Source organism: Microtus oregoni, unplaced genomic scaffold (genome assembly GCF_018167655.1).
Source record: "Microtus oregoni isolate MIOR12 unplaced genomic scaffold, Mior012 000006F_ref0000085, whole genome shotgun sequence".
Taxonomy (NCBI): Eukaryota; Metazoa; Chordata; class Mammalia; order Rodentia; family Cricetidae; genus Microtus; species Microtus oregoni.
In genome coordinates, this window is record NW_024543065.1 from 52,681,025 (window position 1) to 52,693,541 (window position 12,517).

At 39.1% G+C, this 12,517-nt stretch overlaps 1 protein-coding gene across 1 annotated transcript; it reads right to left on the bottom strand.

Moving 5' to 3' along the window:
- Positions 1-43: 43 nt before the first annotated feature.
- On the bottom strand, positions 44-10,559 carry LOC121449941 (cytochrome P450 2B10-like). The gene is made up of 4 exons (XM_041654599.1): positions 10,422-10,559; positions 3,843-4,005; positions 3,556-3,705; positions 44-183 (listed from the first exon to the last, which is right to left on the bottom strand). The coding sequence occupies exons 1-4, from the start codon at positions 10,557-10,559 to the stop codon at positions 44-46; spliced, it is 591 nt and encodes a 196-aa protein (XP_041510533.1).
- Between the last annotated feature and the right edge of the window lie 1,958 nt (positions 10,560-12,517).

Consider the following 12,517-nt stretch of genomic DNA (forward strand, 5'->3'; position numbering starts at 1 on the left):
CAAATAAGGAGCTGATGCACAGATACATGGTACAGATCATTTGTTAACATTTTAATTGTGGCTCATCAGATAAGAGAACTTCCTGCACAGTTGTGATGAACAGGGTTTGGATCTCATCTCCAATATAACAAGATGAGATTTCTTGAGAGTTCCCATGGTATCTCTGGCTGGTAATGGCCAAATCTGAGAGAAATAGAAGGAGAAGCAAGAGATGCAGGAGTGGGGAGACTTAGGAGTCAGGAGGAGAGAGCCTGAAACCTGGCAGAGGAGCCTCTGGAACCTCTGGGTAGCTCTGATGGGTAGCTTTAATGTCAGCTTGATACAAGCTTGGGTCATTTGAGAGAAAAGAACTTCAGTGGAGAAAATGAGCCCATAAAATCACACTGTGGCAAATCCTATAAGGCATTATTTTTAGTTTTTTAAGTGGAGACCTCTCATTCATTTCCTGCCCATCCTAACTAGAATAATCACACAGAAACTATATTAAGTACAACACTGTTTGGCCAATAGCTTAGACGTATTCCTACCTAGCTCTTACACATTAAATCAACCCATCTCTATTAATTTGTGTATTTCCATGATGATGTGTCCTACCTGTAAGGTTCTGGCATCTTTCCTATTTAGCATCTCCCTGACTCTGCCTTCTATCTACATTCATTCAATTCAGTTTTCTCCACCTAGCACTATTCTGCCATGCCATAGGCCAAAACAGCTTATTTATTAATAAAACATATTCACATTATACAGAGGAGAATACCACATCTTTACCTTTTTCTGTCTAAATAAAAAGGAAGGCTTGAACTTTAACATAATAAAATTATATATAACAAAATGTATCAAAAAAGAATACACCTACAATGTTTAGTCTATTTGTAACTGCAAAGTTTCATATCTAATTTATCTTTTATCATAACTAAGAAAAATATTACTCTCTGCCTTCAACTCCATCAAAGTTCCCAGAAGTCTATGATATTGCCTAAGTAATCATAAAATGCATTGTAAGCAACTTCTAGAACTCTAGAAGTGATGGATACATCTCGTTGCCTGGACAGTCATCCAAAGTTCTTCTGCAAGATTTGGGTATCCATCTTTAGCCTACAGGCCCATAATATCTGGTAGTCTTTTCCATAAAGCAGAAAATTTGATAGGCTATATTGCCTATATTGGCAGTTTGTCAGTCACTTTATTCTGTGTCCTGCCAACTGTCTGGCAGACTCTTTCATGAAGCAGAAACCCTGAAGGACTGTCTCACCTTTTTTTAAGCAAGTTCAGCAGTCATTTTCTGTGGGGTCGTGCATGGCCAGTTCAGGCAACAACAGTTTCTTGCCCAAATGGTTAGCCTTGTGATGTTGAAGGCAAATTCCATAATGAGTTTCTTCAATGACTAATAACCTTACTGAAGTAGTTGGTGCTGCCAGAGGCAGAAATGTCTTACTCTTGAGAAAAGTCTAAGTTCTTAAAATATTTTAAGTACCATATTCTGTCAGTCTTTGAGGTGTTGAAGATTATCTAACTGAAATGTATTCTGTATATCTAGAAAACGTAACTAACATGACAGTATTTGACTATTTTAAATGACTATCAATTAATCTGTAATTTTAAATTATTCATTTAATTTTAAATGAGCTGCACAGACACAAAAACTTAAATGAGAGCAGAAATAAATATACACAGTCTAACAAAATCAGTCCTAAATTTGTATTAATAGTCCAAGATCCATACTAATGCAAAGTATACATCTCTATATCATATTATTCTTTTTTTAAAAAAAGAAATTGACTGTGACCATAAACTATTTATACCCAAACCCTTTTAAATAAAACAAGCATTTATAAACAATCATTTTGAGATTCTGGGTGTTGCTTGCTCCAAACTGCTTCCTGCTATTTGTTGGCCTAAGTATTTTTAGGGTTCTTGGAGAACTTTCAGGGGATCTTGTTTAATCAAACCACATTATCTTAGAAAGAATTCAGATATTAATCTTCCTTAGAAATAAAAGCAAAACCTCTTTTCCAAATATCGTATCTTTAGACTCAAATTTTGAAGTCAAGATACTTTTATATATATATATATATATATATATATATATATATATATATATATATGTTTAGCAAAGCAGCCCTGGAATCAAATTTTTTTCAGTCGTTACCTCATTAGTAGTCAAAAATCCAAGGAAAACACAATAATATATATATAGTTTGGTCTCTTTGTGTTTTTTATATCTTTACATGCCTTTTTATTCTCTATTACTTTTTAATATTTATTTTATCATCTTTACTCCTTTAATCTATGACTGTCTGTACTCTTTCTTCTTTTTCTCTCCTAAGCCCATATACATTTTTTTCAACATTGTGATCCATTCAGAAGTCTTTTTCAACTGAATCTGTATTATTGTGGGTCTGAAATCATTTTCTGACCAGGAGAGCCTTTTTTGTTCAAATACTAAGTAGGCTTGACTAGGACTAACACTACAGATTTGCCTGTTGGCTTTCACAGTTCAACATGGCAGAGGTATGTTCACCGCCACTGCAAGCCATTTTTATCACCCCAGCTCCAGAGACATAGCAGGTCTATTCACCATTAAGCAGTTTGTAACAACCTGACCACAGACCACTTTTAAGTGCTGAACCTCCCAATGGAGCCAGAGCCAGAGACATTTGTGATACCACCAGAAACCAGAAAGCCATTTCTTAAAGAAGGTGGGAATTTTTTTGTTGCTAATGCTGAGTTAGGAAGTCTTCTCTTCAAGGAGTTGTGCCTCTACTTACCACCACCAAACAGAGTCAATCTAACAATATGCAGCTACCAAGAAGCTCTAATTGACTCCCATTTTTGTTGGTCTAGAAGCCCTTTTTTGATGTGTTCTGGGGCTTTTTATGAATGCATGTTTCCAAATATTTGGGTGCTACTTTGTAAATGGAGATGGCTCATTCATTTCCTGGTCACCCAGACACAAGTAATCAAACAGAAACTATATAAACTACATAAATTACAACATTGTTTGGCCAATACCTTAGGCTATCTCCCTACATTCAGGGAGAAAGCAGCTCTATTCTGCCCTGTTATAGGCAAAAGTAGCTTCTTTATTAATAAAACATATTCACAGCCTTCAGAAGAAAATCCCACATCATTAGTGCTTGATGAATCAATGAAACAAAACTATCCAATTGACAAAGAAAATTAATTTACAGACTGATTTTCTGAAGGGAAGTGACCACCATGGGCAGTAAATTCTTCTGAGTTATTTTGGAAACAAAATAAATCGCATTTCTATCCTGCCCTTGTGATTCTGTCTTTCCACCTCTGCCCATGTCAGTTCAATACCAAACTCAGTGTTTCTTCTCTCTCTCTCTCTCTCTCTCTCTCTCTCTCTCTCTCTCTCTCTCTCTGTGTGTGTGTGTGTGTGTGCGTATGTGTACGTGTGTGTTTGTGTGCCTCTGTGTGTGTGTCTGTCTGTGTGTTTCTCTACCATTGTATGTCTCTTTCTCTTTTTTAGGCTCTGCACTCAGGTCCCTATATTACCAGTTTACTTTCTGTCCATTCTCTGGGACTCACCCTGGGATTTCTGGAGCTCCTCCACCACACATCTGGCCTCCTCCTGAATCTGCTCCTCCACACTCCGCTTGCCCATTCCAAAATCCTTCATTGTGGCCAGAGAGAATCGCCGAAGGGTCTTCCAGCGTTCTCCATTAGCAAAGATCACATCTAAGTATGTAGGGGAAGCATGGCTGGGTTATAATAGAAGTTCAAAGACCCTGAGTCCTTCCCCACAGCTCGGGCTCCACCTCTCACCCACATCTTCCCAGACCACATCTGCCACTTCACCCTGTCCCTTATCTCACCATATCCCTGTTCAATTGGGTCAAGCACAGCAACTGTCCCCCGGCCAGAGAAAGCCTCAGCTTGGTCCACCAGAGCCTCCCTTATGGCCTCTGTCCCACACAGCATGACCACGGGCCTCGGTCCCAGGTGCACTGTGAACACGTCTCCATATTTTTCTAGAAGCTGCCAAGCATAAGGGTATGACGGTTGTGATTAGTCAGTGCAGACATTGTTGTTACACTGTGAAAACACCCAGACACAGACTGGTAAGTAGGTACCCCTCCCCTGGCCATCCTTTCTCTCCTGAGGACCTAAGAGGTGAAGGGTTAATTCTCCAGACAGGCAGGGTCTGCACTGATTGGTTGGATTTCCTAATCAGTACACCAGCACTGTAGAGTAGGGAGACAGGGCAACACTTGTTTATAATTCTGGCACAAGAGATGTAGAGACCAGAGAACCAGTAGTCATCCTTGTCTGCACATCCAGTTTGAAGCCAGTCTCGCCTGCACATGACCCTACCTCAAAAATAATAGATACAGATGTGGATGCAGAGGTGTATTAGTTCCATGCGGATACCCTTCAGTCTGGCCAGACGAACCATGCTTCCTGTGGTCCAGCTTCAGCCTGTCCAAGGCCTCCTGACAATCATCAGAGCCATTTGTGCTACCACCACAAACCAGAAAGCCATTTCTTAAAGAAGGTGGGGATTTTTTGTTGCTAATGCTGAGTCAGGAAGCCCTCTCTTCAAGGAGTTGTGCCTCTACTTACCACCACCAAACATTGTCAATCTAACAATATGTAGCTGCCAGGAAGCTCTAATTGACTCCCTTTTCTGTAGCCCTGTCTGGTTTTGAACTTCTGGTCTTCCCAATTCTCAGGATTAGAGATTTGTGCCAAAATAACCGGTTACTGTTTTCAGTCTCACTTTAACCTCAGAACAGCTTTTAACTTCTGAAGTTGCTGGCTTTGTAAGCTAACATCACCAGGCCTGGCCTGTTTATGTACTGGGTATTTTTTAACACTATGCTTGAAATATGATGATCATTTGAACTTGTAGCTTATCTTACTTGGGCATCTAACTATTCTCCAAAGATGTTCATTGTTTTTCTTTTACTTTTCTTAAAAATCTTGGATTTATGTTTAGAATTCTTGAATCCTCCCACTAAAAAGAAAAATTTCTATGGCTCTGATGTTTCAAGAATATCTGAGGTTTTCCAATAGTTGGGAATCAATACCAAATTGAGTTGATTTAAATTTATACTTGATTGACTATATCACATTTGGAATACTGTTGTAGGAGGCTACTTGTATGTTCTGAGTTGCCAGAACCAGAATGACCACATAGAAAATATGGTAACTAAATCACTGCTTGGCCTGTTATGTCTAGTTTCTTATTTGCTACTTCTTACATCCTAAACCAAGCTATCTTCATTAACCTGTATTGTCAAGTGACTCTGGCTTATAAGTAAGGTTCTGTCATGTCTGTTTCTGGCAGCAGCCACATGGCTTCTCTTGATTGCACTTTCTTTCTCTGAGCATTCAGTTTAGTTTTCCCTGTCTACTTCTATTCTGCCCTGTGCAGGCCCAAGACAGTCCTTTATTAACCAATGGTATTCACAGCATACAGAGGGGAGTCCCATATCAAAATACATTTGGATGTTGGTCTCTTTGTCTTAGACAAGGTCTCCCTCTGTATCCCAGGCTGATGTTCTAATCCACTGTGTGGCCTAAGAAAAAGGTTCTTTTTTTAAATTTATTTATTTATTAAAGATTTCTGCCTCCTCCCCGCCACTGCCTCCCATTTCCCTCCCGCTCCCCCGATCAAGTCCCCCTCCCTCATCAGCTCAAAGAGCAATCAGGGTTCCCTGACCTGTGGGAAGTCCAAGGACCACCCACCTCCATCCAGGTCTAGTAAGGTGAGCATCCAAACTGCCTAGGCGGTTCTTAACACATATGTACTTCTAATAGTAGGTCAAGGCAATATATCTCCCCCAAAACGTGAAAATTATGACAGCTACTGTATGAAATGCAGTTCATGGCTCCCAGTGGGAATCTTGCATTAGAATAATGACGCAAGTTCAGTGCCAGATCACCCCGCTTGGCAGGACAAAGGTCCCAGGGTCATTCAAGTCTATTGTGGCACCTTGCCAAGGTCAGAAAAGTACAGATGCAATGGCTGAAATCACCATGGTTTCCTGACCTTTCTCCTTCCTGAATCACTGAAGTATAACTCTGCTGCCAAAATCAGAAGGCATTGGCTGAACTTCACAAGAAGGATGCAGCTTCCCTTCTCTCACTCCATCTCTCTCTCCAGTAAAGAGAAGTGAAATCTTTTTAAGAAAGGAAGGTCTAAGGAAGGACATAGTCACCCTTGCTTCTCATCTCTGCATTAGGAAAGCTGAGATTAAGCATCACCCATTGCCTAAGTAACTTAGGAAGACCCTATGTTTAAATAAAACCCTTAAAGACTGGGTGATAAACCACAGTGGTAGAGCACTTGCCTGGTGCCTTAGTTACTTTTCTATTGCTATGAAGAGTCACCATCCTAATCCACAAGCATGAGACAGAGAGAAAGAGAGCTAACTGGGAATGAGTGGACTTTTGAAATCTTAAAGCTTTTCTCCACGACACACTTCCTATAAAGGCCACACCTCCTAATCCTTCCCAAACACTGCCACAAACTGGAGACCAAGCACTCAAACATATTGGGTCTCTGGTGTAGTTATAATGAGCGGTATTGTAGTGGGAATCTAATAGAGTCATTGTGTCTAAACATTAGAATGTAACATTTGTTTCTAGTAGTATCTAGTATCAATAGAATGTAATAGTTGGAAGTTCTTAGACCTTGAAAATAATCATAATCTGGAACAGTGATTGTTTTCCATGATTTAAAGAGGTTTTTTTTGTTTTTTGTTTTGTTTTGTTTTTTTACGGAGTTTTTCATCTGTTGCATGACTTTGATGACAGGACCATCCTGGTATACCTGGAGAGTCTTGAATTATTGTGTACTGCAGACAGTACACATAAGGACTAAAATTTCAGGAGTCTGATGGTTTCCTTCAGCAAACATACAGAACAGATCAAGAGGGTATTTGTATGAGGATTTCTTTTACTCATAAAACAACTTTTCTCTAACAAACTATAAATATGCTTTGGAACAACACTCTGACATTCGGTCCATCAAAGACTGGACCTGCTTTCTGCTGAAGAGCCTAAATTATATTCACCTTCTTTGGATATCCCACTGACTACAGAACACCCATATGCATGAGCATTGCTTTTATCTATAATCTAACATTTAGTTTGTATCATCCCAAACATGAGAAAATTTTCAAGTAATCAGGAACTCTTGTGTGGAAGGTCAGTCTAACAGATGAGTATCATTGACTGTGACAACAATTTCTTTTCCTTACCAAACAGCAGGATGTAAAATTGGTGGATAAGGAACATAGGCCCAGTGAGTCTCACTCTGGCTTTTCTGGATTCTCAGCAGCAACATCAGGATCGGTATATCTCTGCTCCACACACCGTACCAATTGAGATTTATTTTCATCCTGTAAAAACCACAAACATGCCCTCTCCCCATACCACAAAAGTGTTGGGACCCTTTAATAAACCAGTTGATGGATCATTTAATAGGCCTGAGAAAATTATGTGGTGGTGCTTTCATGCCAAAATATATACATGGCAGATTGTTCACAGATAACCACATTTAAAAATTTAAGAAAAAACACAAATATGATGACTATGAGTATAACCCTAACTCACCCTTTTTAATTTTATGTTTAATTGAGCCTTAAGACTCCCATATGCCCTTTCAAAATTCCTTTCCCTGAGATCTCAAATCCCTGAGATGAGTTTGTTTGTATGTATTGGCATATTCGGTCAGTACGATAAATAACCAGACCATCTCATGAACAACAGACATAATTTAATAATTGAAAAAGGGGGATCTCACGCTAAAAGAGTAGGAGGTCTGAAATCCAAAATGGTCCGGTGAGCACTGCGTAGACAGAGCGTGTACCTACCTACCCTGGTTTTTCTACCTGGGCTCAAGGCGCCAAAACCCTAACTAGATGTGATTGGTTGAGCTTCCCCATCATTTGTTCCAGAGGCTGATATTGGGGTTTTAGCATCATTAGCTTAATGGTACCCAGACAGGAATTATTGTTTATTCAAGGCATCAATGACCACACTGACTGTGATAGCTATAAGAGAAATTCTGCCCTCCCCTTTTTTCATTTCAGAAAGTTTTGTTCTTTAATGAGCCATGGAGTGATTTGTTCAGCAAGCTGCTTTTGTGTAGCCTTAAAGTGCATATTCTGAGTGACACAAATGCACTTCATACAAATGTCTTGCCCCCTCCCCAAAAAAGAAAATTACAAAGTGCTGCTGATTGCATCAGGAATGTAATCAGTTCTGAGAATGAGATAAGTCCTTCTAATAGAATTCTTAAACAGTAAAGTGGCATATTTCATAGGATATGTCTTTTATAATATATAGCGTTTTAAAAAATTACACTAATCATACTTATAAATTACTTTAAATCCATTAAAATAATATAGTACTAATCTGTAGTTCACACCTTTCCCATAACAAATACAAATACATTGTTTAAGACATGCAACTTTTGTATGACCTAAGAGGACTGATAAAGAGACAATAAGAACAGATGGGTACAAGACAACAGGTCCATTGGTAGAGCTTATCTGATTAATAAGATCTAATACACTGGAGATTACCCATTCAACATTTGAGAAATTTCCATTTTATCTAACATTCCAGGGAGGAAATAGGGATGACATACTCATTTCTTTTATTTATTTATTTATTTATTGAAGATTTCTGCCTCCTCCCAGCCACCGCCTCCCATTTCTCTCCCCCTCCCCCATCAAGACATACTCATTTCTGTAATTACTTCTGGATGACCTTAGGACACTGTTCTCAGGGTCCTGGAAGGCCAGAATGTCAGTCAAAGGCAATGAGGGAACTTAGAAGCATCTGGTTCATTGACAAACTGAAGAGACAGCAATCACATTGGCTAGGTTGGTCCACACCAGATTTCAGTAAGTTCAGACTCATAGTTGGAGCAGGTTGTCATCAGCAACTTAAGCTTGATTGTGTTTTTCAGCCAAGGAATAACCTGTTAAGACAGATACAAATGAGAAACAGGAGTTAAAATTTAGGAACTCATTTGAAAATTGGAAACTTATAGTCTCAGTAATTGAGGGAGAGGCAGAGTCCCAAGACCAAGAGACAGAAAAAAAAATGCCATAATCCTTTTAACTTGTGAGAAATGAATCTAAGTTTTATAATTCTCTGAAGTTTCTGAAGTTTGTATGAATCACCATTTTATAAAAAAAATAAAAGTTTTAGATATATTAGCATTATCAATCTGCATTGAAATCCATATTGTGGGAAAAGCATGGAACAGGTATCTGTAAAACAGCAGGAGTAGACTCACATCCTTGAGTCCTAGCAAAACTATAGATTTGGGTTAAACAGCACATAATTCTGTATGCAGAAAACAACCAAAAGAAATTTACAATCTTGAGCTTGTGACCCAAACAGCAAGCAGTAGTTGCTCAACTAGCTTGTCATATCTTTATTAATGTTAAACGCTGTACTTCTGAAATACTAGTATAATAATATGATGGAAGGAAAAAGAAATTCTGTAATAATTTCTATATTCATCTTAAGCCATTGTTTCTTATAAACTGTATTTCTATTTTTCAGAATATCCTCTCACAGGCAATAAGCCAAGCTTTAATGCCTTCATAACCTTACAAACTGTATTGATGTCCTCAGGACTTTATATTTTTAGATGCTCATAATTTATATACACTCATAATATAAGCATTTTATCCTATTACTACAATTATAGGAGCAGTTAAACTGCAGTTTTTATTTACCAACCATAGATGTGATGCTGACAGTTTTTAATAAATATGTTTGGACTTCTCTATGAAAGTCTGAATAGCTAAGAGTTTTAGCCTTGTTATTTCATAGGAGGCCAATCATATAGAATCCTGTAACAAAGAGGGCTGCAATATGATGATTAGTTATTAACTTGCATTTAGGGCCTCAGTCTTCCTTTCACCTTTAAAGAATGTGATCACATTTTTAGCATAAATATTCTGCAGTGAAGAATCACCAGGCTTTTCTTTCTTTTTTTTTTTCAGGGGAAAATGACTGCTTTGTTTGGAAGCTTCTTTGAACTCCTTTTCATTTAGAAAGGTGATAGAATTACAGCAAATGTCACAATTACTATGGAAGCACCAATCTCCTCTTTACCCAACTTCATGCCATGGAATGCCTCAAACACTACCCAGAATCCACACTGAAGGCTCTAATCCAACCGGAGTCCATTCTGCCCCGTGCCTCTCCAGTCTTCTGAGCTCTGTGGTGGTGCCTTTCTCTGTCTCTTCTCATCTTTCGTGACGTCAGAGCATCTGGTCAGGTGCCCGTCAAGTATTTTGTTGACTGTCTCTCAGTTTGTGAGCTGTTTTCTCACAGGCAACGAGTAGATACTTGGGGCACGAATACTACACAAGCAAGAGTTCTCTGTTGGTGTTCTGTGGAATCAGGGCCTGCTTTACAGCAAAAGGACATGTGCCAAGGCCACCTGAGTCCAGGGGCCCTTGAGGAACCCAAGGAATGGTTGTAAGGAGAGCTAGGCGTGAACCTGGGCCAGCGACACACTTGGTGCCCCCTTTATCTCCTTTCTCTGTTACCATCGTGGCAAGTGGAGAAGCGGTAACAATTCTTTGCTGTTCACCAGGCTTTTCAATGAAGAAAATCAACCAGTATTAACATGGTTAAGTCTCATCATTTTCTACAGTTCCCTTTAAACTCAGCATTGCACCTAAACAAAGTCCTTTTCCTATATCATTTCAGTATCTTGTTTGGCCCCTTGTTCTTCAGTCAACATGTGAGTCTCCATCAATGTCTTCTCTCGTTAGTTCTCCCAGCAGTCCAGAACATTACATAGATGCATTTCAAACAAGAGCAAAATATACATATGTATATAGCCTATTAATAATAACTTAAATTTACATTAGCTATAAAAACCTGCACTGATATAGAACTGTTGAAACTATAAGCAGATTTCTTTATCTTAGTCAATAATAATTTGTACCCAATTTCTTTAAAAAGATGACAAGTATTTGTAACCCATTGGATCTAAATGATTAAAACCCATATATTTTTCTTTTCGTGTGAAATTAAAGCATACTTTTTCCAAAAATAATGCATCTTTGACTTTTACTTTACAATAAACACTTCCCAAAGTTTATAGGTTGGTATAAATCATCACTTTTTCAAGCAGTATCAAGACTTAGAAGGCTTAAGAAGGAAAACTACCGACCAGGGAAGAGACCATGAGAGTTACCACAGTGAAGAAAAAAAAGAGGGGGAGCAGTGCTGGTGGGCACAGAGAGTGTCCTTGGCTGCCGATGCTCCTGAAAAAAATGGCTAACTTCTCCAGCCACAAGCAAAGATTCTCTGTTTCACATTCGTGCAGTTTTTCAACTACAAGCAGTCAATTCCCTGCTGCCCCATTCACATGAGCATGTCTCCCTGTAGTACCCACTCTGCCCACTTGGGCATGCATGCCCCCTGTCAAAACACAGACCAAGACAAAGAGTGCCCATTCACTTACAACTTTTTTAAATTTCTAGACTCATTCCCTTCTGCAGAGAACCAGGGCACACATCCTTTACACATTTCAAAAGCTGAAGCAATTGCTGTTTCCCTTCCTAAGCACTTCTGAATTTTATTATGTCTTAAGTAAATGTACTATTTCTTTGGTCCATAATTACTTTTACACTTACACTCAAGTTACTTCTTACTCAAGTTATTTCTTACTTATTTTACACTTAGACTCGAGTCACTTCTTATTCTTTCCATGGTTCACACCTAACCTCTTTTTTCCTGTATGTACACGTGTGCATTTACTTACCTTTGTATTTACACCACACGGCTCTTGGTAAAGCTCACCACAGACCTCCCTTTCTCTGAGTGTACTCTTTTATCCTGTGGTGCCCTGCATTCTTCCACCCATCCCATGCCCAGCCCCAAGTTGGGTGCCACTCTGTCTAACTCCACTCTGACAGAAATCAGCTGGGGGTACCCTGGGAGGGGTGCTGAGGCTGAGGAAATGCTAGATTAAGAGAAATGAAGACAGAAACAAAGGGTAGACCAGGAGGACTGAAAGTAAATACCTGGTGAGGGATATCCTTCTGTCTACATGTTGCCTTTACTGGATAATAGAAGAAGCTGTTTCAGCCAATGGCTGAGCAAAGTAAAGCCAGGAAGGAAATCTGAACAGAGCTATAGAGAGAAAGTAGATGGGGTCAAGGAGACGCCATGTAGCTGCCAGTGGAGAAGAACACACTGGAACCTTAGAAAACTTACCAATAGGCCACAGCCTTGTGGCAATACACAGATTGATAAAAATGGGTTAGTTTAAAATAAAAAAGCTAGGTAGAAATATGCCTAAGCTATGGACCAAGTAGTGTTGTAATTAATTTAGTTTCTGTGTGATTGTTTGGTTCTGGGCAACTGGAAACAAAAGAGCAGTCTCCAGTTACAAATACCAAACAGCCCCAAGTTTATTTCTCATCCAGCATAAATGCTAATTACAGGCAAAAGGCAGAATGAAGGGCAGTTCAGTCAGCTAACTTCCTCCCTGCAC